The sequence below is a fragment of the Fusarium phalaenopsidis genome, assembly GCF_050370095.1.
Source record: "Fusarium phalaenopsidis strain FUZ10S chromosome Unknown contig_32316, whole genome shotgun sequence".
NCBI classification, from domain to species: Eukaryota; Fungi; Ascomycota; class Sordariomycetes; order Hypocreales; family Nectriaceae; genus Fusarium; species Fusarium phalaenopsidis.
The window spans coordinates 1,949,757-1,972,595 of record NW_028145399.1 but is presented as its reverse complement, the minus strand read 5'-3'; the positions used below and the strand labels follow the sequence as shown (position 1 = coordinate 1,972,595).

At 50.7% G+C, this 22,839-nt stretch overlaps 7 protein-coding genes across 7 annotated transcripts; 5 read left to right on the top strand and 2 right to left on the bottom strand.

Moving 5' to 3' along the window:
* Positions 1–3,898: 3,898 nt before the first annotated feature.
* Positions 3,899–4,567, bottom strand: LRP88_12186 (uncharacterized protein; the record flags this gene model as incomplete). Its single annotated transcript, XM_083248581.1, has 2 exons — positions 3,899–4,143; positions 4,201–4,567. The coding sequence occupies 2 exons, from the start codon at positions 4,565–4,567 to the stop codon at positions 3,899–3,901; spliced, it is 612 nt and encodes a 203-aa protein (XP_083096011.1).
* A 695-nt stretch (positions 4,568–5,262) lies between these two features.
* LRP88_12185 (uncharacterized protein) lies at positions 5,263–6,787 on the top strand (the record flags this gene model as incomplete). The annotated part of the gene is made up of 2 exons (XM_083248580.1): positions 5,263–5,467; positions 5,520–6,787. The coding sequence occupies 2 exons, from the start codon at positions 5,263–5,265 to the stop codon at positions 6,785–6,787; spliced, it is 1,473 nt and encodes a 490-aa protein (XP_083096010.1).
* Positions 6,788–11,086: 4,299 nt separating this feature from the next.
* Positions 11,087–12,708, top strand: LRP88_12184 (transmembrane amino acid transporter protein-domain-containing protein; the record flags this gene model as incomplete). The annotated part of the gene is made up of 3 exons (XM_083248579.1): positions 11,087–11,982; positions 12,034–12,386; positions 12,437–12,708. 3 exons carry the CDS (start codon positions 11,087–11,089, stop codon positions 12,706–12,708), a joined length of 1,521 nt encoding a protein of 506 aa, XP_083096009.1.
* A 1,315-nt stretch (positions 12,709–14,023) lies between these two features.
* Positions 14,024–15,493, top strand: LRP88_12183 (MCT family MFS transporter; the record flags this gene model as incomplete). The annotated part of the gene is made up of 2 exons (XM_083248578.1): positions 14,024–14,525; positions 14,574–15,493. 2 exons carry the CDS (start codon positions 14,024–14,026, stop codon positions 15,491–15,493), a joined length of 1,422 nt encoding a protein of 473 aa, XP_083096008.1.
* Positions 15,494–16,555: 1,062 nt separating this feature from the next.
* Positions 16,556–17,816, top strand: LRP88_12182 (succinate--CoA ligase [ADP/GDP-forming] subunit alpha; the record flags this gene model as incomplete). The annotated part of the gene is made up of 5 exons (XM_083248577.1): positions 16,556–16,710; positions 16,770–16,798; positions 16,889–17,015; positions 17,070–17,158; positions 17,227–17,816. 5 exons carry the CDS (start codon positions 16,556–16,558, stop codon positions 17,814–17,816), a joined length of 990 nt encoding a protein of 329 aa, XP_083096007.1.
* Positions 17,817–18,583: 767 nt separating this feature from the next.
* Positions 18,584–19,404, bottom strand: LRP88_12181 (ubiquitin-conjugating enzyme/RWD-like protein; the record flags this gene model as incomplete). Its single annotated transcript, XM_083248576.1, has 3 exons — positions 18,584–18,758; positions 18,822–19,096; positions 19,150–19,404. The coding sequence occupies 3 exons, from the start codon at positions 19,402–19,404 to the stop codon at positions 18,584–18,586; spliced, it is 705 nt and encodes a 234-aa protein (XP_083096006.1).
* Positions 19,405–21,461: 2,057 nt separating this feature from the next.
* LRP88_12180 (Hsp70 family protein) lies at positions 21,462–22,788 on the top strand (the record flags this gene model as incomplete). Its single annotated transcript, XM_083248575.1, has 5 exons — positions 21,462–21,941; positions 21,996–22,062; positions 22,113–22,386; positions 22,436–22,535; positions 22,756–22,788. The coding sequence occupies 5 exons, from the start codon at positions 21,462–21,464 to the stop codon at positions 22,786–22,788; spliced, it is 954 nt and encodes a 317-aa protein (XP_083096005.1).
* Positions 22,789–22,839: the final 51 nt, after the last annotated feature.

Genomic DNA, 22,839 nt, shown 5'->3' with positions numbered 1-22,839 from the left:
CTACTCATGAACACGATTGGTCAGCCACCCTACCAAAACTACGATGACGCGCGACCGAGCGGACACCCGGATCCCTGTCCCCGCGTCACCATATAAGCGCACGGCTATGGTCAGTAAAAAAGCATACAACCGCTCCACCAGTCGCCAACTTTTAATCCCATTAAAGATCCATCGCTTATCTAACCGCTTTTATGGGTTTCGTAGAATCGTATGGCACAGTCGTGTTTCTCAGTACATCAATATGCCTCTGTCATCTTCCTCGTGGTTGTCTATAATGCATTTCACCGTACTCTATACTTAAAATCAGTAAGTCTACCTAGTTCTCTCAATAATGGCCTTATTACTCTGGAGAACCTCAGATGTTCACTACTCTATATCCTAGCCCTGTAGAATCACCATATTTCTCGATACCTTGTTGCCAGAAGATTGGATTTGCCAGTTCCCACAATTAGCCCAGAATGGCGTCATGCAAATCGAGTTCCGAGGTTAAACGCAAGAACGTGAGAACTGCATGCGCACCTTGCCGGACCAGCAAGATAAAGGTTTGTAAGCCAGGCATCGCCACCTGTATTATGAATCCTTTGTTTCACTCATGTGCTTTTGTTTCACCCCGATTGACTGGCTTGCTGACTTGACAGTGCGATGGCCTATCCCCGACTTGCACCAGCTGCATGGTTAGGGATCGGGATTGTCATTATGCACGGCAATATGACGGAAGAGAGTGAGTAACGCGACAATCAAGAGCCTGTATAACTATACATACTGAAACAAAAGTCGAGACTCTCACTTCGAACTTTGGTTGAGGTCCTAGCAGAACGAGTTACCCAGCTCAGCGACTTCATCCAAGATAACTCACTGGAGGCGCCTGATATGGATAAGAAGGATGAGGTCATGGTCATGGAGAGTCTTTGCCAGGCGCGATTTCGTCTATTGAGGAGGCGAAAGAGGTTTTCGAGGGAAACAACACCTACCGTGCCACAGAATTACGACACCCCAATTCCCACACCGCCCGCGTCGCATGCTGGAAGACAGAGCCAATTTCTTTCAGGCACACAACCACTGGAGTCGAGCCCTTTTCGAGACGACAGTGGTGATGACAACAGTGCAACAGCAAGACACAAACACCCCAAGCTCAACTCTGTCGTTTCATTGTATCCCAACCAGGGCGATTCGGACATTGGCCCTGTCGAGGATAGTAAATCATTAGATGTCGGCCCCATGGGCTACACACCATGCAGCGTCAACGATCCTGGCAATCTATGCTTTGGGGTCCAGCCATGCTGGGGAGGAATGCCAGATTTCTTGTCCCCAGAATTGATGGTGGAATCATGGGCCAAAATACCACCTGGTATTGGTTCACAAACGCCTACTGATGACTCGGAAGTCGTACATCGCCTTGCTGAACAGCTCTCAGATCGGTTTGGATCACTGAACATAGATGAAAGCGGTCAGATTCGGCATCATGGCCCCACCTCCAACTTCAACTTGGTCCATATGCCTGAACCCGATAAGCTGACAATCCACCGTACTGTTCGAGATCACGGTCAAGAGTGTTTGAGTGCGCTGGGTCTAGGTCAAGCTGTTTCTTCTGAACTAGTGCAGCATCTCACCAATCTCTTTTTTGCTTGGCAGAATCCGATACTCTGTATTGTAGACCGGCCTGTGTTTGAAAAGGCTAGAATGGCTTGGCATAACAGGGCTCAGAACATACGGTACTTTTCGGAAGCTCTCATGAACTCGATGTAAGATATCTTTATATGCCCCATCACCAGTTTCAACATGTGCTGAACAGTTGTATGTTAGATGCGCCGCGGGTGCCATGTTCGAATCACGGCACTCTCCTAGCCTTGACACTTTCCCTCGGTCGCTCTCGGACTTCTTCGCTGACCGGGCCAAAGCTCTACTCGAGATTGAGTTAGACGATCCTACTGTCGCTACAGTCCAAGCAATGGTCATACTTACTAGCCACGAGATTGGCTGCAGGAGGGACACGCGTGGCTGGCTTTATAGTGGTATACTGTGCCACGTTCAAACTCGTTTTCTACCTCCGGAGGCTAACGGTCTGTAGGTATGGCTGTTCGACTTGCTTTTGACCTAGCATTGCATCTCGATCTCTCCCGGGACGTGGAGAAAGGATTTGTAACACAGCAAGAAGCAAATCTCCGAAGGGATGTATTTTGGAGTGCGTACAACTCTGACTGGTATGTGTCTCCATGTCCCTCGTGTATCTCCCGGGATTCAGGTCTAAGTGCTATCAGCATGTGGAAGTATTCAATCGGGCGTCCATGTTATATCAGTTTGGGAGATGTCACCATTTCCAGGCCTGCGGATCGCACAGGTAATGATATTGCTGAAGAGTGGTCTTCATATACGGGCTATGGGGGTTTGACCTGTTCGATTGCGTTACCGGATTTCGCTAAGGAGGTGCACCGTCAACGAACAATCCTCTACGAGACACTCACCCCTCTTATGCACGGTTTGTAAGTAAGGAGAAGGGGGGAAATAGAGACAAAAGAATCCTTGACCCTGAGCACTGATACTGATAATTATCTACATAGATACGGAAGGCACAATGTTCCACTTTCTGTTATACAGAATTTAAATGCCGGATATTCCGAGGCATTGCACAATTGGCTCGATAGTTTACCGGCTAGTCTAAAGGTTGATGTTGATGACCTACAATCAAAACATCTTCCTCACGTCCTTCTTCTGCAGTGGGTTCAGCCAAAGACGCGAAGGCCATTCCTGTCAACTGACTTATTTTTAGTATTCAATATCACCACGGTATAATTCATGCCTACCGTCCATTCTTATCAGGGGTGGCGGACAATGTCTTTTTCAGAGATTATTCAAATATCTTGCAGAGTAGAACTCGGTGTATTGAGTCTGCTGAAGCTATCGCAAAGCTAGTTCGCATGTTCGATGCACACTATGGCATCCGGTACCTGAACGCCCAAGTAGTAGGCAGCGTTTGTTCAGCTGCTCTTATGCTTCTTTTTGCTCTAGCAGGCAAGGGTGGCTCCCAAAATCCAGCACATTATCTCTCAACCTGCTTTTATGCGTTGGACGAGCTTAGTGTGCGGTTAGAAAACGCCAGAAGAGCTATGGTATTTTTAACGCTGGTTCAAAGACGATGGAAAGGTTAGTTACGGTATGCCTAGTTAAATCTCAAGTCATTACAAATTGCTTTAATGACCATATTCATTCTCTAAAGATGATCCTAAAGAAGCTATATTCCACCCTCCAGAAGGAAGTAAAAATAGCTGCCTTCTTCCTTTAACCCCTGCCGTCATTTTCACGTTTCATCTACACTCCAATCTCGGCTTAATCCCTTACAGCCATGGCCCTATCTCAAGCCTCAGGCCATGAGGAGGGGAGTAAAAGGTTGAAGCAGATGGGACAAGATCTGGTCTAGAAGGGTTAGGGGAAGGCTGCCTCATAGGCACAGACCACACTAAGGAAGCAGGGTTTCACATGGGCTGAGGACATGTGGAGGCGCAGGGTAACAATCATGACCAATCGTTTTTATATGTTCTCAACTGGAACTACTTCTCTGTTCATATGAGAGTGTGTAGCTTTTCGTCACATATATCGAGGGCATTCCTCGCTCGTCCCTACTGGACAAGATGATATCCTCGCTGCCATCAGATGACAGCCTCGTAACCTTGATCTCCTTCCCACTGACTCTCCAGTCAGCAGCGCCCTCCTCTTCCATATCGGTTCTACCACGCTGACCAGATCCTCCGAAAGTCACCAGTTCGTGTGTCCCCCTCTCACCCCAACTTCCATCATAGTAGGCACCGTCATTGGCGGTGGAACGGAACCCGAACCAGCGCGAGCGACTAAACAAGGGCTTGATGCCGGGGATGCTGACGGCGACAGCAGCGACAAAGGTCTCTCATGAGGTCCAGCCTGAGGCGACCGGGAGAAGCGTGATCGACTTGAGAGAATAGAACGAGTGGAGGATGGTGGCTATGACGACGAAGATGCCTGAGCAGAGGAGCGAAGCGAGGAGGAGACGGCGCCAGAGAGGGATTCGGGCTTTGAAGATGATAGGGACGGGCACGGCGATGATGGCGAGGTCGGAGCTGGCGTTGAAGAAGCTAACGAGGTAGTAATTGAGATTTCGCAGTGCGCACGCATCTGTAGCAACTAATTAGCTGGTGAACTTGGAGTTGTCGAATACTAGGCAACCTTTACCTCCAGGATATGGCACCACTTGCCACGACTTGTGAACCGGCAAACAGACGCAAATATGCGATATCGCAGTGCCTATAAAGGCAAAAGTCGTGTACCCAGTCACAATCTTAAGGATTAATTCCTCCCGAGGAAGATCTTTGGCCAACCTCGCAAACATGGCCAGCAGCGTCGACTTCAGAGACCAGATATAGAGGAGATAAACCAACCAGTCTGCAAACGTGAGCTTCTGCCCGACGACGAAGCTCGCGACCTGCTCATCCGTAAGGAGGTATACCGACTCAGGCGTCTGGCCGATGGTGCTGCCGTACTGCGTGATGAGGTGGATGAGCGCTGTGATGACAGAGTAAGTCACTAGGGCGACGCCCATAAAGACATCCTCGAGTTCAAAGTTCTCGATGCCAATGACCTTCCACCGGCAAAGAACCGCAGTATGATCATGAAGGCGCCTGCAGCGTACTCACCCCAGAGCTCCTTATCAACAGGCATAGCTGCGGTCATGTGTCCAAGACAGCCACATTCGCTTGCTCTTCTCGAAATGGAGGTGCGAGATCTAAGTATAAGCCGGCGGGAGAGGCGTAACCGAGCGAGCAGGCTCAAGTTAAAGATCCAAACGAAGCGGGTCGTATATCTGCCATATGAGGAAACCGTTGAGCCGATAGGATTTTCCCCCTGTCATCTCCTGATTGCACAACCAGGCTATAAAACTCACGATGCTATTTCATTAAAAAGACCCTTGATCCAAGCTCTGGGTATCGAAAAACTACTAGGTTCCCGCGCCTATGGGAACGCGACCCAACAATGGGGCCATACCCTGGTATTTTGACAAACGCCCAGGAACCAACATAGAGTTGCATTCTAGGGTCCCATACGGCAATTCATCATTCGACATTTCGAGATGAACCCCTCGAGCTTCGGGGACTGGCAAAGGGTCCCCGTCCGGCTCTCCGGGCGAGCTTCCCATATGTCTTGCCTCCCTCGCTCGTTTCTCGGAGTCCCCAAGGTTGATCTTTTTCTTTCTTTCTACTAAAACTTTCTCAAAAAGACGACGCAAACGAAAAAGCAATGTTTCAATGGCTGGGACTCTCGCAGAGTGCACCCGCTGTGGTGCCCACAGACAAGATTATCCCCCTGCATTGGTTCGAGGACGGGGTTATGTGGAAGAAGGTTATTGTTTACACACTGTTTGTGTTTGATGATGCACTGAGCCCCGATAAGCTCAGTAATTCCTTTGAGAGGCTCGTTGATCGCGAGGGATATAGGAAGTTGGGTGGCCGGCTTAGGAGAAACGTACGTCCACTATCTCACCTGACTATCATGAGTTCCTCTCACACTCGTCATCCGGGCCCAAGGTGGAGTAGAATATCATGTTCCCGCCGAGTTTAGCTCATTTCGACCTGCGGTGGCATTCTCACATACTCACCACGATGTGAACGCGGGTGATGATCCTGTAGCCTCCAAGATCCCCAAGCCGCAGAACCTCACCGACCCGGCTATCGTTGGTGACCCTGAAGACCTGTCTAATCTCACTCGACCCAACGGTGCCACTCTCTCCCTGGACGACTACCTTACAACGGACCGTCCAACACTCGGACTTCACATCACGACCTTCCGCGATAAGACATACATGTCTCTTTACTGGCCGCACGTAGCGTTCGACGCGATGGGGAAGAAAGCCATCGTTCAAGGCTGGACCTTGATGCTACAGGGTCGTGAAGACGAGGCCCCAACGCCGATTGGTCATGATACTGACCTCTTGGCCGAATTTGGCAAGAATCCGACTGAACCTCATCTACTCGCCGACCAGAGGGTGGGCAATGCAGGTCTGGCTGGCTATGCCCTCCGTAACATCATGGGCTTGGCTGGACCCAAGGAGATTCGGATGATCTGTATCCCCGCTGTCTTCTGGGAGAAGATGGTGGCCGATGTCCGCCGCGAGTTGTCCAAGAACGCTGCCGAAGGCGAGGACCCCTTCGTCACCGAGGGCGACGTGCTCGTAGCTTTGTGGACACGTCTCTGCGCTTCCCATCTAGGCAAAGACTCAACTACCACCGCTGCCACCCAAAACTCAATGTCCCTCCGCAGAGTCTTGGCCTCAGACCTCCTCTCTCCCCCTGAACGCCCCTACATCTCCATGGCACTCGGCTTCCCAACGGTCCTCCTCCCCGCGCGGGATATTCTCGCAAAGCCCCTGAGCTGGCTCGCTCTGCAGTTCCGTCAAGCCATCAACAGCCAAGGTACACGAGCACAGGTAGAGGCCTATGCAACACTCCAGCGTGAATTCAGCGCAACACTACGCATGCCCATCTTCTTTGGCGATACCGGCATGTACAATCTTTTCTACTCCAACTGGCAAAAGGCTACGCTTTTTAGCTTTGATTTTGGGGCAGCTGCTGTAGAACCAAGGGATGGTAAGCCGCTTCGTTCATCGTATATCCAGTGCATGCAGGATCCTGCGTTGCCCGAGGGCTGGCCTATAAGTGGAAAGGACGAGAACGGTAATTATTGGATATCAGGATTCAGGGCAAATGGCCTTTGGGCCAAGATTCAGAGCGAGCTAGAAGCTCAAGCGACCACTGGCAAGTTATAGTCCCGCCAAGATAGAAAATTTTCTGTTCAAGATGCGCGCGTAGTCCTTATGCGTAATCAAGTATGAGAACTCGTATACATTGCTATCATTAATACAAACGGATCCACTAGAGTCCAAACTACAAAAGAGTGATTGTCTCAGCCGGCCGAGCCCCCAGGCTTTGCCTTCTCCAAGTTTCATGCCTTGAACGAAGCACCTTCGACGAGATAATGTGTATCACCGGGAGTGTTGCCTCGATAACGAGAAGATCCGGGATTGATTGAAACAATTCAGTCCATTCCTCGCCCCAGGGCTCTAGGATGTAGCGAATTCTCTCATCTCTTGGTGTTTTTGTGGCTATGGGCAGGTCGAATCTAAGCCGAACGCCATTGAAGTTATTCCTGATCACTGAGACAAGCCTCGGTTCCTCTACGGAGGGCCCGTCTCCCACTTTCTCATCTTCATCACAGTCCCATCTGTAGAACCGAGGGGGTGATTCAAACGGCCAGGTCGACCCTTCGGTCCACCCCAATGCTTTTGACAGCGCTTCAGTGGATTCCTTCCAGCTCTCCAGATGTTTCAAGAACCTTACTCTCAAAGCCGCATCTTCATAGGGGATTCCTGAAAATTGCCCAATTAGGTACTCGGCTGTCTCAGAGCAATCTAACCAAGACCAACAAAGTTGGCTGATGTCCTGGGTATGCTGCCAAAGTCGAGTATTCAAGCCAACTTTTTGGTCTCTCAGTACCTCCCACGTCTCTTCGCTCTGACAGAAACGTAGGAAGCGGAGCATCTCTCGGGCATTGGGCTCCCGGGGGGTACGGCGGCTGGAGTATAAAAATTCCTCAAAGTCGTATGCGTTTAGCACGCTCTCAGCTTTTTCCCATTCCATACTTATATCTCGGAGCTTCAGAGACCCGAGCCTGGACTGATTTCGATAGCGATGTGAAACATATCCCAAAGACGTGCAGAGATCCCAAAGGGACATCAGATCTTGAAGTTCCAAACCCCACATGGCATCTGACAAGGATTTATCGCGGCTGCAGCCGACCAGGGCAGGGAAGTTGCCTGATGCTTTGAAGTAGCACTCTCCAAGAAATGTATATGCGTCTGCCCTGGCTGGATGTCTCTTCAATTGGAGAAGCACTCCGTTGGGTATCCAGAACACACTGTGGTCTTCAGGGTCGAAGGCCACCTGGAACTTTGCTCGAATCGTCCACATTCCCGGACTGTGGTTGGTAATGCTCGAATATTCAGTCGGCGAGTCTTGACTGAGCCTATACGTTATCAACATATGCCCTCGAAGATGTAGTTCATTTGTCCCAGAACTCAAAATCAGCTCTTGGGAAGTGATAGTGGAGCGAACAGGCAATTCGATGAGCCCCCCGTCACGGGACATTGAGACATCTTGTGACACAAATCTTGATCGAAAATCTGGGACCCAAGAGGGGAGCTGCTCGCCGTTGACCAGGGGGGCGTCATGCTTGACATGTCGTAGGACGGCCCAGAAGGCGTCATGCCTTTTGATCAAATGAGCAGCCATGTTCGTGAAAATTTGCTTCACTGATAAACCATAGTCGACAGTGAGACCCTCCTCTTCTGCATCGAATAATAGCCCATAGATTCCATACACCTTATCCTTATCGTTACTCGCACTGCTGCCCATGGCGCTGAACAATAACTCGCCCAGCGTCTCGGAGTTCCGGAAATTCTTGGTCATTGCCCTAATTCGCATCCAGTCGGGGATACAACTGTCTATGCCGTGCTTCTTGAACTCTTCCAGGTGGTCTTCTCTCAACGTTTGCCACGGAATGGTGGCTTTTCCCCAATGTAGTGCAGCGGTTTTCGCGAGGAGGACCTCTTGTATAATCCACATGCGAGAAAAGTAAGTCTGGGCGAATAGGGTCTTGACCGCTTCCACCCTATCACTCAGCCTCATGTTGAATTCTTTCAAGTTTCTCATTGATCTCAGCACATAAAAAGCTTTTGAAGCAATTCTGCCGTCAATATTGTTGCCGACGTAGATGTGGACCTTCCGCACCCCTGAAAAGATTTTACCCATCTGGCTGACCTGAACCGATCTCTCGTTGACATCATTTTAATTAATACAAAGCAAGTCAATCCAGACGACTCTCTTCTTGTTTGGCTTGCGGATTTTATGAAGCACTGCGGCACAGTTCTTGGTAATTGGAAAGAGCCTGCCGCCGATGATGATGAATTCGGGCTTGGTATAGTCGCCATCCTCGCCCCCCCAACAGTAGGAAACTGCTTCATATGGAGGAAGATGGGTAATCGAAGCTCGTTCGAATGTGCCACTCAAAACGGCGGGGGCGCCATCGTCCAGGTGCAGGACTCTCAAGCTGTTACTCGGATTTCCGATACGAAGGTGACGTCGGGGTAGATCGGGATCCCCGATCGGCCGGCCGTCTCTATCGTAAGTATCGATGGCTTGTTGTCGCAGGTCTTCGAAATTGACCGGATAGCCACAACTTCGGCACGTCTCGAGGTTGGTTATATCCGGCCTGCCGCAGTCGCATATATCTTGGGCATCGCGCATCTTGAATTGGTGTTTGAGAAAGTGACAGTAGGACTGAATTGGATCGCGTTGGAGTGTTGGCTATGGCGAAAGATGATGGCGTCGGCACGTGATAATTCTCTCTGGCTGTTCACCTAGCTATACATAGCATTTCCAAATTCCGCCTGTCAGAATGCCTTGAAAGGGGGCTTTGTTGAGGGAATTTTGGGGCACTGCCTCGGACATGGCACCTGTCTGCCAGACACCCTACCTATCTACCTATCTTCAAGGCTGCTGGCAGATAGACAACCGTCGTGGGGCGTCAATTCAAATAGACTTTACGTGTTAAGGCCAAAATGGAGTTGGTGAGCTTCAACAGACATATGCGACCAGGACATCTCATGCCGGGAACGTGATGTGTTCTTGCCATGATCTGACCAGATGCGTGGAATTCAGCCTGGTCTATTGTGGCTGCGGCTGAGCAAGACTGCAAACATATCTAGCATTTCAACCCCCCCATTGGCAAATCGGCAAGCCTGGTTTGCTGCTAAGAGAGGCTGAGCCGAACTTCCCCGCCCCGAATCAGTCTCATTCCTCGAAACACACTGATGTGCCTTTCAAGCTAAATTCTAATAGATTCTACTTACCACATACAGTTCAAACGAAAAGATAAAGGGAATCTCTGAAAGCTTAGGCCCATTAATCACGGGGCTCTGGGTGCCGTACCTCGCATTTGCGATCTAAGTCTCATCAAACCCAGTGTTGACAGGTTATTTCACTCGATTCGATGAGAGACGGCGGATAGATAACTCCTCTGCAACAGAAGTACCGTTATCAACACAATCAAACCATTGTGCCCCATCGAAGAGTGTTGTATTAAAAAATTCTTCTTAGAAGACGAGACATGGCATTCTATTTCAGAGAGTCGGCTTGGCCGTCTTGGAAAAGCTCTTCGAGCTTTATTTCCGGGCATCACGGCCAGGCTAGGAAAAGAAGCTTAACAGACGTAAGCTTAAATCGCTGGCTCACCTCGCAAGCGTACACCTTAATCAGTCCTCGGACAGGCCACTCTGTGGTGAACAGCTCGGGACGGTCAATTGCATGATCTGAGAAACTCATTACGTCGGCTTATCCTAGCCGTATGAATCTAGCTACCTTGAACTTGAGCTCAGTCAACTTGAAGCGGACTGTTGTGATAGCAGCCATGATACCACGCCACCGCGTCATCTCAAGAACGAGGAAGTTGAAGATGAATCCTCAACATCCAGTTAGGGGCGACTTCTCGTTTCTGGCGCGTAGCATTGCCGTTTCAGTCAAACATGGAGATGACTTTAAACGCCTTTTGGTACCTGACTCTTCTTACTAGCAATTATGGACCACACGCATCATTCCCACGATGAGCCAAGTCTCAGAGTGCGCGATCCGCCATGGCCGAGCTGGAGTCCGGTGACGGCGCCGCCGTAGAACCGTGGAAGTCGCCATCCCCGCAAAGAGCATCCAATAAGGGCACCGCCTTGCACGTCGCCCTGGTTGGGGTTTTGAATGGAAGGAGGGAAGAACATTCTCCAGTAAGCCATCGGCGTCTGTGGATGGACGCCCCGGTGTAAGTGGGCAGGCAGGTTGGATGATGGCGAACCGGGGACACAACTTTGCAACGTTCACCATTATTTCTCCTTCATCTTTATATCTATTCTACTCCCACATCCCCAAATCCTTCTGTTCACTCCATATTTTCTCTTTTTAGCTCTTACTCTGTATCTACGACGGTCTCCTCCCCTCCTTGATACCCCATAGATTCACCTCCCATGTCTTCCAGCCCAATCCACCCAGATCTCGAGAATGCAACCCCACCAAGATCCTCATCCTGGCTTGCATCCGCCTTTGGAGGGAGAAATCTCGTGATCGGCCCACGCATCGAACCGCTCCCCAACGACAGCCTACCCAAGACCATCCGCGATAGCGACAGTCAGACGGTTGACCTCGTGGACAAACAGCCCGTCTCGGAAGTGGGCAACACCATTCAGTACCGGACATGCTCTTGGCAAAAGACGGCCGGGCTGTTGTTCAGCGAGTACATTGTCCTATCCATCATGAGCTTTCCTTGGTCTTACAGCCTTCTCGGCCTTGTCCCCGGCTTGATCCTCACGGCCGTGATCGCCGGTGTTGTGTTATACACGAGCTTGATTCTGTGGGAGTTCTGTCTACGACATCCAGAGGTTAGAGATATCTGCGACATCGGCCAAATACTCTTTTGGAATAAAAAATGGGCGTGGTGGTGTACAGCGATTATGTTCACCCTCAACAACACCTTCATCCAAGCCCTCCACATCCTCGTCGGAGCCATCTACCTCAACACCATGACCGTGTCCGATCCAATCCGGGCATGTCGCACTGTGGCATTTGCAATTGTCGTCACGGCCATCAGCTGGCTAGGCTCCCTACCACGCACATTCGACATGATGGCCAAACTTGGCGCAATATCGACATTCTTCACCTTCATCTCGGTCATCTTGGCCATGGCATTCACGGCTGCCCAGGGTGAACCAGCGGGATATCCTTCACTGGGCGAACCAATTATCTCCATCTGGACGCCAAAGACTACAACTCTCGTGACGGGAATGTCGGCCTTCCTGAACATAAGCTTCACATTTATGGGGCAGCTCGCTCTGCCCAGCTTCATTGCAGAGATGCGTGAGCCTCGGTAAGCTTGCCACGGCCTCTTCCCTGATCCTCCATTCTAATATCTCATTAGGGACTTTCCTAAAGCATTGTGGGTTTGTACGATTGCTGAGATCATCACATTCAGCGTTGTCGGCACCGTCATCTACGTATACACCGGCAATCAATACATGGTGACCCCAGCCTTTGGTGCCCTGGAAACCGTCTACAAGAAGGTGTCGTACTCTTTCATGGTTCCTACGATAGTATTTGTCGGGTGCCTTTACGCCTCTGTCACTGGCCGATTTATCTTCTTTCGGATGTTCCAGGACTCCCGTCACCTCACCGAACATACCTTCAAGGGCTGGTTCTGGTGGGTTTTCGTACTTCTTATGACCTGGGTGTTCGCCTTTCTCATTTCTGGGATCATTCCTTTCTTCGAGTCATGTAAGCACCCCTGGTGAACCCTGATAACTCCCCGCACTAATACGAGCCAGTGCTGTCTGTCATGGCGTCTCTGTTCAACTGTTGGTTTGGCTTCATCTTCTGGGGTCTAGCCTACTTTCGCATGCGGAACGCAGATCAAAGGGTGGGCAAGGCGCGAAAGTCTCTCCTTGATTACATGTCAATCGTGTTGAACATCACCCTCATCTTGATTGGCTTCTTGTATCTCACCTTGGGGACATACGTGAGCGTGCAAGGCATCATCGATCAGTTCAAGGAAGGAAACGTGAGCGGAGTTTTCTCCTGCAGGAGCAACGGTCTGTAGATGGACGGTAGACTTGGAAGCATTGTTATAGAGTAGATTATAGAGTAGATTATTAGAGATTAGAGATGCTGGACAAGCCAGTGTCACCCAGAGGCATCGGCCCGTCATACACTTAGCGCAATTAGTCCATGTAGTTATAGTTTCTGGGTTTCCAATGGCCCCCAAATGCAAATGAGTCTGACGCTGACAACCAATACCAAAGAGAGACCTGACGCAAGATCCATTTCCACCACAAACCACTAACATCCCGAATGCTGCAATTCTGTTCGAAATCTGCAGGTTAAGATGCGATATTTAATCCCAAGAATTAAATTGATGTATCCAACACTGATAATTCGTTTGTTATAATAGTTATACAACCTACAAAGTTGTCGAGGCTTGGTTTCAGGGACTATTTATTAGCTACTGAAAACAGAGTCCCTACAACATCCCCAAAGTACCAAGGCTGTATTGGCTATTCAGGTGAGGGACTATAGAGTATCAATTCTTCTCGACGTTCGTGGGCACAGTTATGTCTAGGCTTGGACGTGTAACACGCAAGGTTGTCTCGGGCTGAACAATGGGCTCATAAACACTCGGAGCCACATGACACAACTCAGTTTTGACAATAAAGATGACTGAGGAGGTTATCTAGAATAAGTTAACAGTTATATATCCCTCACTCAAATGCGAGAAGCTTGTTGACTTGCAGACAGTTTCTTCTCCTATAGTTGTTAGAGGAAGTTGTCTAAATCTCTTATGTAAAACGATGTCCCTCATTGAGTAATATGAACAACTAAAATAGAAACCACCGTTTGCCTCTGCATCTCAGGTTGGGTAGAGGAGTCAAGCTTCAATGTTGTGACATGGTGGCTGGGCTAGCCAGCTCGTATCCGGCTAGAGCCAAGTTCAGCTGAACCCCCTGAAGTCAACTCTCAAGTCAGAGCGGGACTGCTACTGTACCTTGAACTATCGTAACCCATTCATGTCAATGAGACAGCCTGCAGCGCTCTGCGGGATAACAACATTGACCTAGCTCATAGCAATGAATCACTTGGTTCAGTAACAAGACTCATGGGTTCCAGAGCTCGGTGTAGATGATAGCCTGCCAAGCCTGCATGCTGCTTCCGCAACCCTCCCCACCAATTGCTCAATTGTTACCCGACTTCGGCATCTCCTCTGCCCGATCGACATGGGCATAAATTCTCTCCCACCCTCCTCGCTTTGACCTGTTCAATTTCTCTTCCTCTCCCATCTCTCCCATCTGTGAAACACACCCAACTTGAAGAAAGTTGCCTGCAAACATACCCATCTATTGAGGAACCCCCTCCCACTTATGACTCTTGCGCACAATGCAGAGGAAACCTGCCTAAAAAACCAGAGTGCCGTTGGCCCTGCGCCGACCGAGCTTGTCCAAACCACCGTGACCGAAAAAAGTCACTGCCCCTCCGACCATGACCCCGAAAAGGCCGGCCCCCTCCGGTACGGGGCCGTAGGAAACTCGGCCACCGCCGACACGGCATCCAACGCAACCGACCTCGAATTCCCAGAGGGCGGGCTTCAGGCGTGGCTCGTCGTGTTTGGCGCCTTTTGTGCCATGCTCTCCGTGTTTGGTCTCATCAACACTGCCGCCGTCTTTGAGTCGTACTTTTCTCAGAACCAGCTGCGCGACTACTCGCCGTCCGAGATTGGTTGGATCTTTAGCCTGTACCTGTTCATCGTCTTTTTTGTCGGCATCCAGGTCGGTCCTGTCTTTGACAAGTATGGGCCGAAGCTCATGGTCGCTGCTGGCGGCGTGCTCATTGGGAGCAGCCTCTTGATTCTGAGCGTCTGCGAAGGTGAGTCTCAAACTCCAATGGATGAAGTAAAGTCTAAGTTTTGTCAAGAATTCTATCAGATCATTCTTTCGTACTCAGTTATGGGAGGTCTGGGAGGCGCGCTCCTCAATTCGCCTGCCTACGCATCAATTGCACACTTCTTCGACGCCAAACGCGGTTTCGCAACTGGCATCGCCATCACCGCAGGTTCAATCGGAGGCGTCGTCTTTCCAATTCTCCTGCAGAAGCTCCTCCCAAGCGTGGGCTTCGCCTGGACGACCCGCATTCTCGGGTTCATCCTGCTAGGTCTCAACGTGCCAGCGACCGTCTTCTTGCGGTCGCGTCTGCCGCCGCAGGACAAGATCACCTCGGTGTGGCCTGACCTTACCATGTTCAAGGACCTCAAGTTTACCTTGTCGGCATTTGGGATCTTTTTTATGGAATGGGGACTCTTTGTGCCGTTGACGTACATTGTGTCCTATGCTGGAAGGGATTCGGACCACACGACCGACTCTTACACGCTTCTCTCGATCCTCAATGCAGGTTCTCTGGTTGGCCGATTTCTACCAGGTTTCCTTGCAGATAAGCTTGGCCGGTTCAACGTGATTGTCATCACGATTATTCTGTGCAGTATCTCTGTATTTGGATTGTGGTTACCTGCTGGAGACTCCAAGCCAATGTTGATCGCATTCGCGGTCGTCTTTGGCTTTGCGAGCGGCAGTAATCTGGGTCTGGCCCCTGTCTGTCTCGGACAACTGTGCGACCCGAGAGACTACGGTCGCTTCGTCTCGACAGCATTCATGGTAGCCAGCTTCGGAACTCTCAGCAGTCTCCCAATCGCTGGAGCAATCCTTGAGGCCGGTAATCGCGGTGATGCGGGCTGGAAAGCTCTCATCGCGTTTGCGGGTCTGTCGTATGCACTAGCCGTCGCCTGTTACCTCGCCGCGAGAGTTCTAGCAGTCGGCTGGAGCATCAAAAAGATCTTTTAAGATCAAGACAATGGCTGCAATTGAGGTCAAATCAATTGGCGCTCAGGTTCAAAATGTTGCGCTCAAAAACCTCATTGACGTAAGCACAAGCAAAAAGGGTCTCGGCCTCAATTGACCCAGTCGAATTTCGGTAGGCACTCAACCGACAAGAAGTGCCGTACCGAGGCATCTAGGGGACCAAGGCAGTGGTGAAGCCTCGGTTTCTCAAGTCAAGCATGTTCCATCACCAGGAACCTTTTTTTTTTTTTCTTTCAGCCGTCTTGGGGTTTACGTGAAAGGCGGTATTTCATGGCAGAGATTTTCTTGAGATCAGGAAGATGTAAAACTGGCATTCTTGGTAGATCAGATCAGGTGCTCTTTTTTTTTTTCTTCGGCAGTTTCAAATCCATGCCGCTCACACATCCACGGGGACGGGCTCTCATTGTCCGCAATTCGATTTTTTACCTCACCGGAAGTGAATTTTTTCTGGACTTTAATCAACTTGACCACTGGACATGCAAGTCCGGTGCAAGAACAACCCCGTGGGCTCTCCCCACACGAATGAAAAAGAAAAAACGACGCCCAATGACGCAGGCTCGTGCAGTGGTCAAGCTTCACCGAAGCACCCGTGATTAGCCGCGCTGGAGACGCTCGGCGAGGGTTTCGAGGTAAGGGCAAGCGCCGCCCCGGCACTCGTGAGTGGTCTACAGTCCCCAAGGGCGCTGTACCTGGGGCTTTTAAACGGCAACGGTCGGATCAAATAGTAGCCGTCTGCCGACTCTCGGCACAATTCCTCCGTGACCACCCGTAGCGTCACTCAAAAAGCAGGTGAACAAGGTCGGGCCCTTTTGGGCTTAGGCCGTTACGTCCCGGGCACGGGATAATCTTGATACGAGAGCACACTCGCACTCACTCTCTCCCGAAGGGCAAAGCTCCTTAGTTGGACCATCGACAGTTTTCCTCCCCAACAGCTCCCCTCCTCAAACCACCACCACCACTCGCCCGCCCTTGCTTTTGCTTCTGACGTTGCACCAGCGGCGTCTTCTCACCTCGTTCCCTCCCCTTATAATACACATTCCAATCATGCAGTCCTTTTCCAGAGCCACCCGCGCCTCTGCGCTGCGCAATGTCGGCCGCCGCGCCTACTCGTCGTCGCAGTACGCCAAGACCATCAACAACCTGCGCATCAACAGCGACACCAAGGTCATCTTCCAGGGCTTCACCGGAAAGCAGGGAACGTGAGTTGTTTTTTTCACACAATTTTTTTAGACCATCCAAAACTAATCGGGTGACGTAGCTTCCACGCGCAACAAGCTATCGAATACGGTACGGTTTCTCGCTACATCAATACTACGACACATGTCATGATGCATGTGACAGGGGTGCGCTTTTGAGGCTGACTCTCGCCGTCAATAGGAACCAAGGTCGTTGGTGGAACGAACCCCAAGAAGGCTGGCACGACTCATCTCGACCTCCCCGTCTTCAAGAATGTGTCGGAAGCCGTCAAGGAGACTGGCGCCACTGCTACCGCCCTCTTCGTCCCGTATGTGTATCTGGTGGGGATCAATGTCAACGAGACCTAACAAAAAAATTTCAGTCCTCCCGTTGCCGCCGCCGGTATCGAGGAGGCCCTCGAGGCCGAGATCCCTCTCGTCGTCTGCATCACTGAGGGCATTCCCCAGCATGGTACGTTTTCACCCTGATGACAGTTTCAATTTGGGTGGTGAGTGGTCTAACGTGGGCCCACTTCCCAGACATGGTTCGCATCACCGACATGCTCAAGTCGCAAAACAAGACCCGCCTCGTTGGCCCCAACTGCCCCGGCATTATCGCTCCCGAACAGTGCAAGATCGGTATCATGCCCGGCTTCATCCACAAGCGCGGCCGCATCGGTATCGTCTCCCGCTCCGGTACCCTGACCTACGAGGCCGTCAACCAGACCACCCAGGCCGGTCTGGGTCAGTCCCTCGTCGTCGGCATTGGTGGTGACCCCTTCAGCGGCACCAACTTTATCGACTGCCTCAAGGTCTTCACCGAGGACCCCGAGACCGACGGTATCATCATGATTGGTGAGATTGGTGGTTCCGCCGAGGAGGACGCCGCCGAGTTCCTCAAGCAGGTCAACACCGTCAACGGTGGCAAGCCCGTCGTCAGCTTCATCGCCGGTATTTCTGCTCCCCCCGGTCGACGAATGGGTCACGCCGGTGCCATCGTTTCCGGCGGTAAGGGTGGTGCCGACACCAAGATCAAGGCCCTCGAGGACGCCGGCGTCATTGTTGAGCGCTCTCCCGCTGGTCTGGGCAAGGCTCTGTACAACGAGTTTGTCCGTCGGGATCTGCTATAAAGTGGCAGCCTTGCTACATCTCCCTGTGGGCTCCAGCGATTGGGGTCTCGTGTGAGAGAATGTGAGAGGCTATGAGAAGGGTGTGAGAGGGAGTGTTCAAGTGAGCTTAGTAGAGCCCAGTGCGGTCAGCTGAGGACTCGCTCACGGAGGGCTATCTGCATTATGTTCCATGATTTTTCGTACCTACCTGATAGAGAAGGACGGTCTGGCTGGCGCTAGATTGTGGATGGGCCCCTTGGTGTTTTCTTTTTCGCAGGCGAATGCGTGCCATACATAATCCACTGCCTGCATGCAGCGCGCCATACAATGTCAATGTCACATTTACGCTGCGAAAAATAGGTCCAATGCTGAAAAGTGTTTCTGAGCTACACATGATGATATCATGGGGCAGCCTGGTTGGGGCTAGAAGTACACGTGAGCTGTAAAGGTTGGCTCGCTACAGAACCTGTCTCGCTCGGTGCTTGGGCAGTAAGAGGCCAGGCTGGTTCAGGCGCCTAGAAAGAATGCATCACAAGATGCACAAACAAATCACTCGCTGCGTGGTTTTCCTCCTCTTGCACGCGGTCTAACGTACAAGTACCTGACTGAAGGCATCGGTTCCATCGCTGTCATTCAATTCACCCAGTCTATGCCAGCAACAGAAGACAAGACAAAAAAAAAATACCATATAACAAAAGCAAGACTCATTCAAACTCCCCATACCATGCAAAATATTCGTAACTATCTCGTGTTCGCTGGTTCCGTATTCGGTCGTGTCGCTGAGAGCTTCAATGCTCACCCAGCAGGCGGGCCGTGATGTCTCCCATATAGGCCTCCTCCAGCTCGTAATCTTGTCCGTTGTTCTGGTCGATGCCAAAGAACATGAAGGCTTCGGTTACGGCGTCGAGGGCGAATCCCATGTTGACGAAACGATCGACGAGGTCCCTGTTGTAGCCCAAATACCTGTCTCGCGGTTAATACGAGGCGTTTCCAGCAACCCAGACTGCACATATCCCGTCCACATACCTGCTGTTATCATTCTGATTGGTAGTAGTGGAATCCTCTTTCCTCCACTTGCTCAGATCAATGTCCTGTCGCGGGGCACCGGCGTGCTTAACAGCCCACTCGTGAGCCATGAGGGCGAAGCGTTCAGGATCCTTAAGCATCATGTTTGCCACCTCAGCGTCTTGCGGGTCCTTGGGGTTCGGGAACTCGAGGAGCATTCGGAGGGAGAGCAGGGCCGTCTTGATGGTCTGGACGGGAGACCAGTTGGAGCCGAGGGTATCGAGACAGATGGCGCCCTGCAGAAGCAAGAGTCAGCAATGGGGTAAGCTTCCCGGCCAAAGAATCTTACCGTCTGGCTGCTGATGTTGGGATGCCAGATCTTGGTGTCGAATCGTATTGTAGGAGACTTGAAAGGATACTGTTCAGGGATCTGGATGTCGACCTGGTAGGTGCCGCCTGCGTAGGGAGTGTCGGGGGGGGCGGGAAAGGTGCCCTTTAGGTGGACGAAGTCGCCGTCATTGACTGGGGCCGCAATCACGCCTGAGCTGTCATGATCGGCCTGCATGTCCTTGAGCTCCTTTATGATGCGGCGATCTCTAGCCATGTTTGGAGGTGTGTCGAGGCAGGAGGGAAGAGATGATGCTGGTGGTGATAGGTTGATGCGTGGCAGTAGGAGAACGTCGGATGTTGAGGAGGAGGAGACGTTAAGTGGTGGTGGTGCTTCCGCAGCTGCAGATGGAAGGCTCTGGTGCTTGCTGTGCTGTGCTATGCTCGTGTGTGGTCGAGGAAGGTGCCCCAGGCTTTGTCCTTTCTGATGAGGGGTCTGCCTTGTGGCGTGTGTGGCTGTGGATGCCCGCGACGTCACTCCACTAAGCAACCACTAAGGATTACCTTACGTCTAGCGCCTGCAGGGATGTCCTGCGTAAAAGAATGTCAATGATGAAGCAGTTGACTGCGGCTCAAAATAGTTATTCTTTGGCGTTGAGTTTTATCCCCCAGGAGAATAAAGAATTAAGACAAGCCCATTACTGATTCTTTGACTATATACATCTTACATATTGACCTTTAAAATTACCCACAGCTCGGTGTGTCACATACAACTACCGGGTAGGCAGCGTCCCTGGAAAGAGTTCTTTTCGCATGCTTTGTAGGCGTATAGATGTAGTATAAGCAAAGAACACAGTTTGAACATCATGTTTATGCTACAGTAATTCATCTTTAGTCGCTACCAACGCTCTAGAAAGAGAAGAGACCGATGCTATCACTCCCATACTGGTAATGCTTCAAAAAATTGCTCTCATCGAACATCTAACTACAACAAAGCTACAAGAAAGAAACAAGAGAAGGGCAAGCTCAAGATGCCTGGCAGCTATTCTTCACAGCTAACTATACTGCTGAGAAGAATCTCCTCATGGTTGAACTCCTCGCCCGTAGACTTGCCCCTTTTAGTCACCCCCGGAGTAACAACCCAGTTCACCACTCGTGGCTTCTTCACAGGACCCCCCGTCTTCAGTTCCATGGTTTCTGCGTCAATATCATGTTAAGCTCAGTGTTGTTGAGCTACAGATGCACCATGTGTCGGTCAAACCATGGTGTTCAGAAAATAACACCATCACGCGCACCGAAAAGAACAAAAGTTAGCATCCTCATGGAATATGTTAACTTCTCACATTCTTTTCTTATTTCTCAATGACGTCTCCATCGTACACAAGATCAAAGAACGCTATAATAAGACACAAAATAGCATCAAACTACAATGCTACAAAACACCGTAACCAAATTAACTTTTCACGTGATCTACTATTGTGGCCAGTCCCATCTATACTCATTTGTCCGTCGCCGATGTGGCATTCAGACACATCCGTGATGGGTTCGTGCAAGTCTGCCTGTTCTCCGCCAGGGGCAATGAATCTCTGCAAATGGGCGTGGGCTATTAGTTGTTGTAAATCAAATATCTGTAATAGAAGATACTATGGCTAATCCTCAGGCTGAGTGAAATACAGCCTCCTTTTCCATCTGTCGATCAACACCCTTGTCTCACAGAATTAGTCTTAACAAAGACATCACTCACGGGACAAGTCTCTTCCCGTATGATCGACATGAAGAGACACAGCTCCTGTGGCTACACCATCAATGGTTAGAATAGGAAGGTTACGGTGCTTTAGGGTGTTAGGTTTGATGCTGTAGTCTGGTAATAACTTTGTTCGCTGATGCCTTCCTTTGGTGACATGTCACAACGGCCGATGTAGGAACAATCGAGGGAAATAACACTGTATAATAGGACAAATATCTTTCTGTGTGGTCGATGTGGAGAAAGGTAGAGGCAAACCACTTTGACCTGATCTCTTCCCGTATCATGACGCTTCTCAAAGCCAACATGGCTTCCAGGAACAAACCGGCGAAGTCTGATGCCACTCGTCGTCCAAAGTCGCCAGACAAACCGCCTGCCTATGAGGAAGATGAAAATCTGCTCGTCATCGGCATCGATTTCGGGGCCACGTGAGTGCCAATCTTCTATCCAGGAACCATGTCTGACTTGTCGTAGCTATTCGGGCATCGCATGGGCTACCCAAACAGCCTTCAACAGCGAACAGATCAACCTCATAACCAGCTGGCCAGGGTCGGGCCGAGAGGAAGGTAAGGCTCCAATCGAGATATCCTATGTTGCTATGGGGGTTTGAGGTGGACAAGGACACCACCCCCATTACCTGGTTCAAGCTCCTGCTTTTGAAGGAGGAGGACCTATCTCCGGAACTGCGTTCATCCGAGTTCCTCCTCCGCGCCCGGAAGATGGCCCGTGAGAACGGCAAGACAGCCATCGATCTCATCGCTGATTATCTCCGGGCGATTTGGCGTCACACACTCGAGTCTATCGCCAAGGATCGCGGAGACTCAGTCCTCGAGGCGCACCAGTTCCACGTCGTAATTACTGTCCCTGCCATCTGGAAGGACTATGCCAGGCAGGACATGGAGAAAGCAGCCAAAAAGGCGGGTATTCTCGATCGCAGAGTGGCGGGCAAGACTATCCTGACATTTGCCCCGGAACCAGAGCCTGTCGCCCTATCGACTCTGCATGACCCAGGGCGCGAACCGAGGAAGGGTGATGTGTACCTTATTTGCGATGCCGGAGGTGGTACAGTTGTGAGTTATCAAAGAGCTTTGTCCTCAGTCATGTCTCTGATGTAAGGATCCCAGGATCTTATCACCTACGAGATCACGGGCGTCGACCCAATCCTGATGAGGGAGGCCGTCGAAGGAACAGGTCAGTAGAGTTAGCGTCCCATTTCTTTTCCCATGCACTAAACAACGCAGGCGGACTCTGTGGAGGTATCTTCATCGACGAGGAGTTTGAAGCCAGGGTAAGGAATCGCCTAAGTTGCAAGTGGGATCAAATCAGCCAGTCGGGCATCAAGGAGATGCTCAAGGGCGACTGGGAGCTTTCCATTAAGCCACAGTATAAGCCTGGAAATGTGAACAAGGAATACGTGGTGTCGATCCCGGCCGAAGCTTACCAGAAAGACAACGAGCTGTTCAACGACATGACAAAGGAGCCTTTCATTAAGAATGGCCATATCCATTTCAAAGGGTCTGGCCACCTTCTTTTTGGTTGTCTCCTAATCTAACCATATCCCTAGATCCCACATTCAAAAGGCCTTCATTCAGTCTTTTGCTAAGATTGATGGGCTTATTGAAGCCCAAATCCTCAAGGCCAAGAAGCAGGGCTTGTCTTTGACGGTAAGCGACAACCTAGTTACTCGTGACATACTCTAACCACTTCTTATGGTTGCAGGGAATCATTCTCGTTGGTGGTTTAGGGGGTAGCCCTTATTTGTACGAGCATCTGAAAGCACAACATGGGCCAACCAACATCAGCATACTGCAATCGACCGGAATGAGACCGTTAGTATCTTCTAGACACCATCAAGCAGTATCCAGCTAACACTTTGCCAACCAGGCGTACGGCAATCTGCCGAGGAGCCATGTATAAAGGCTTCATGAGCGGAACCGCGTCCTTCAACCGAGAGTGCCATATCCCAAT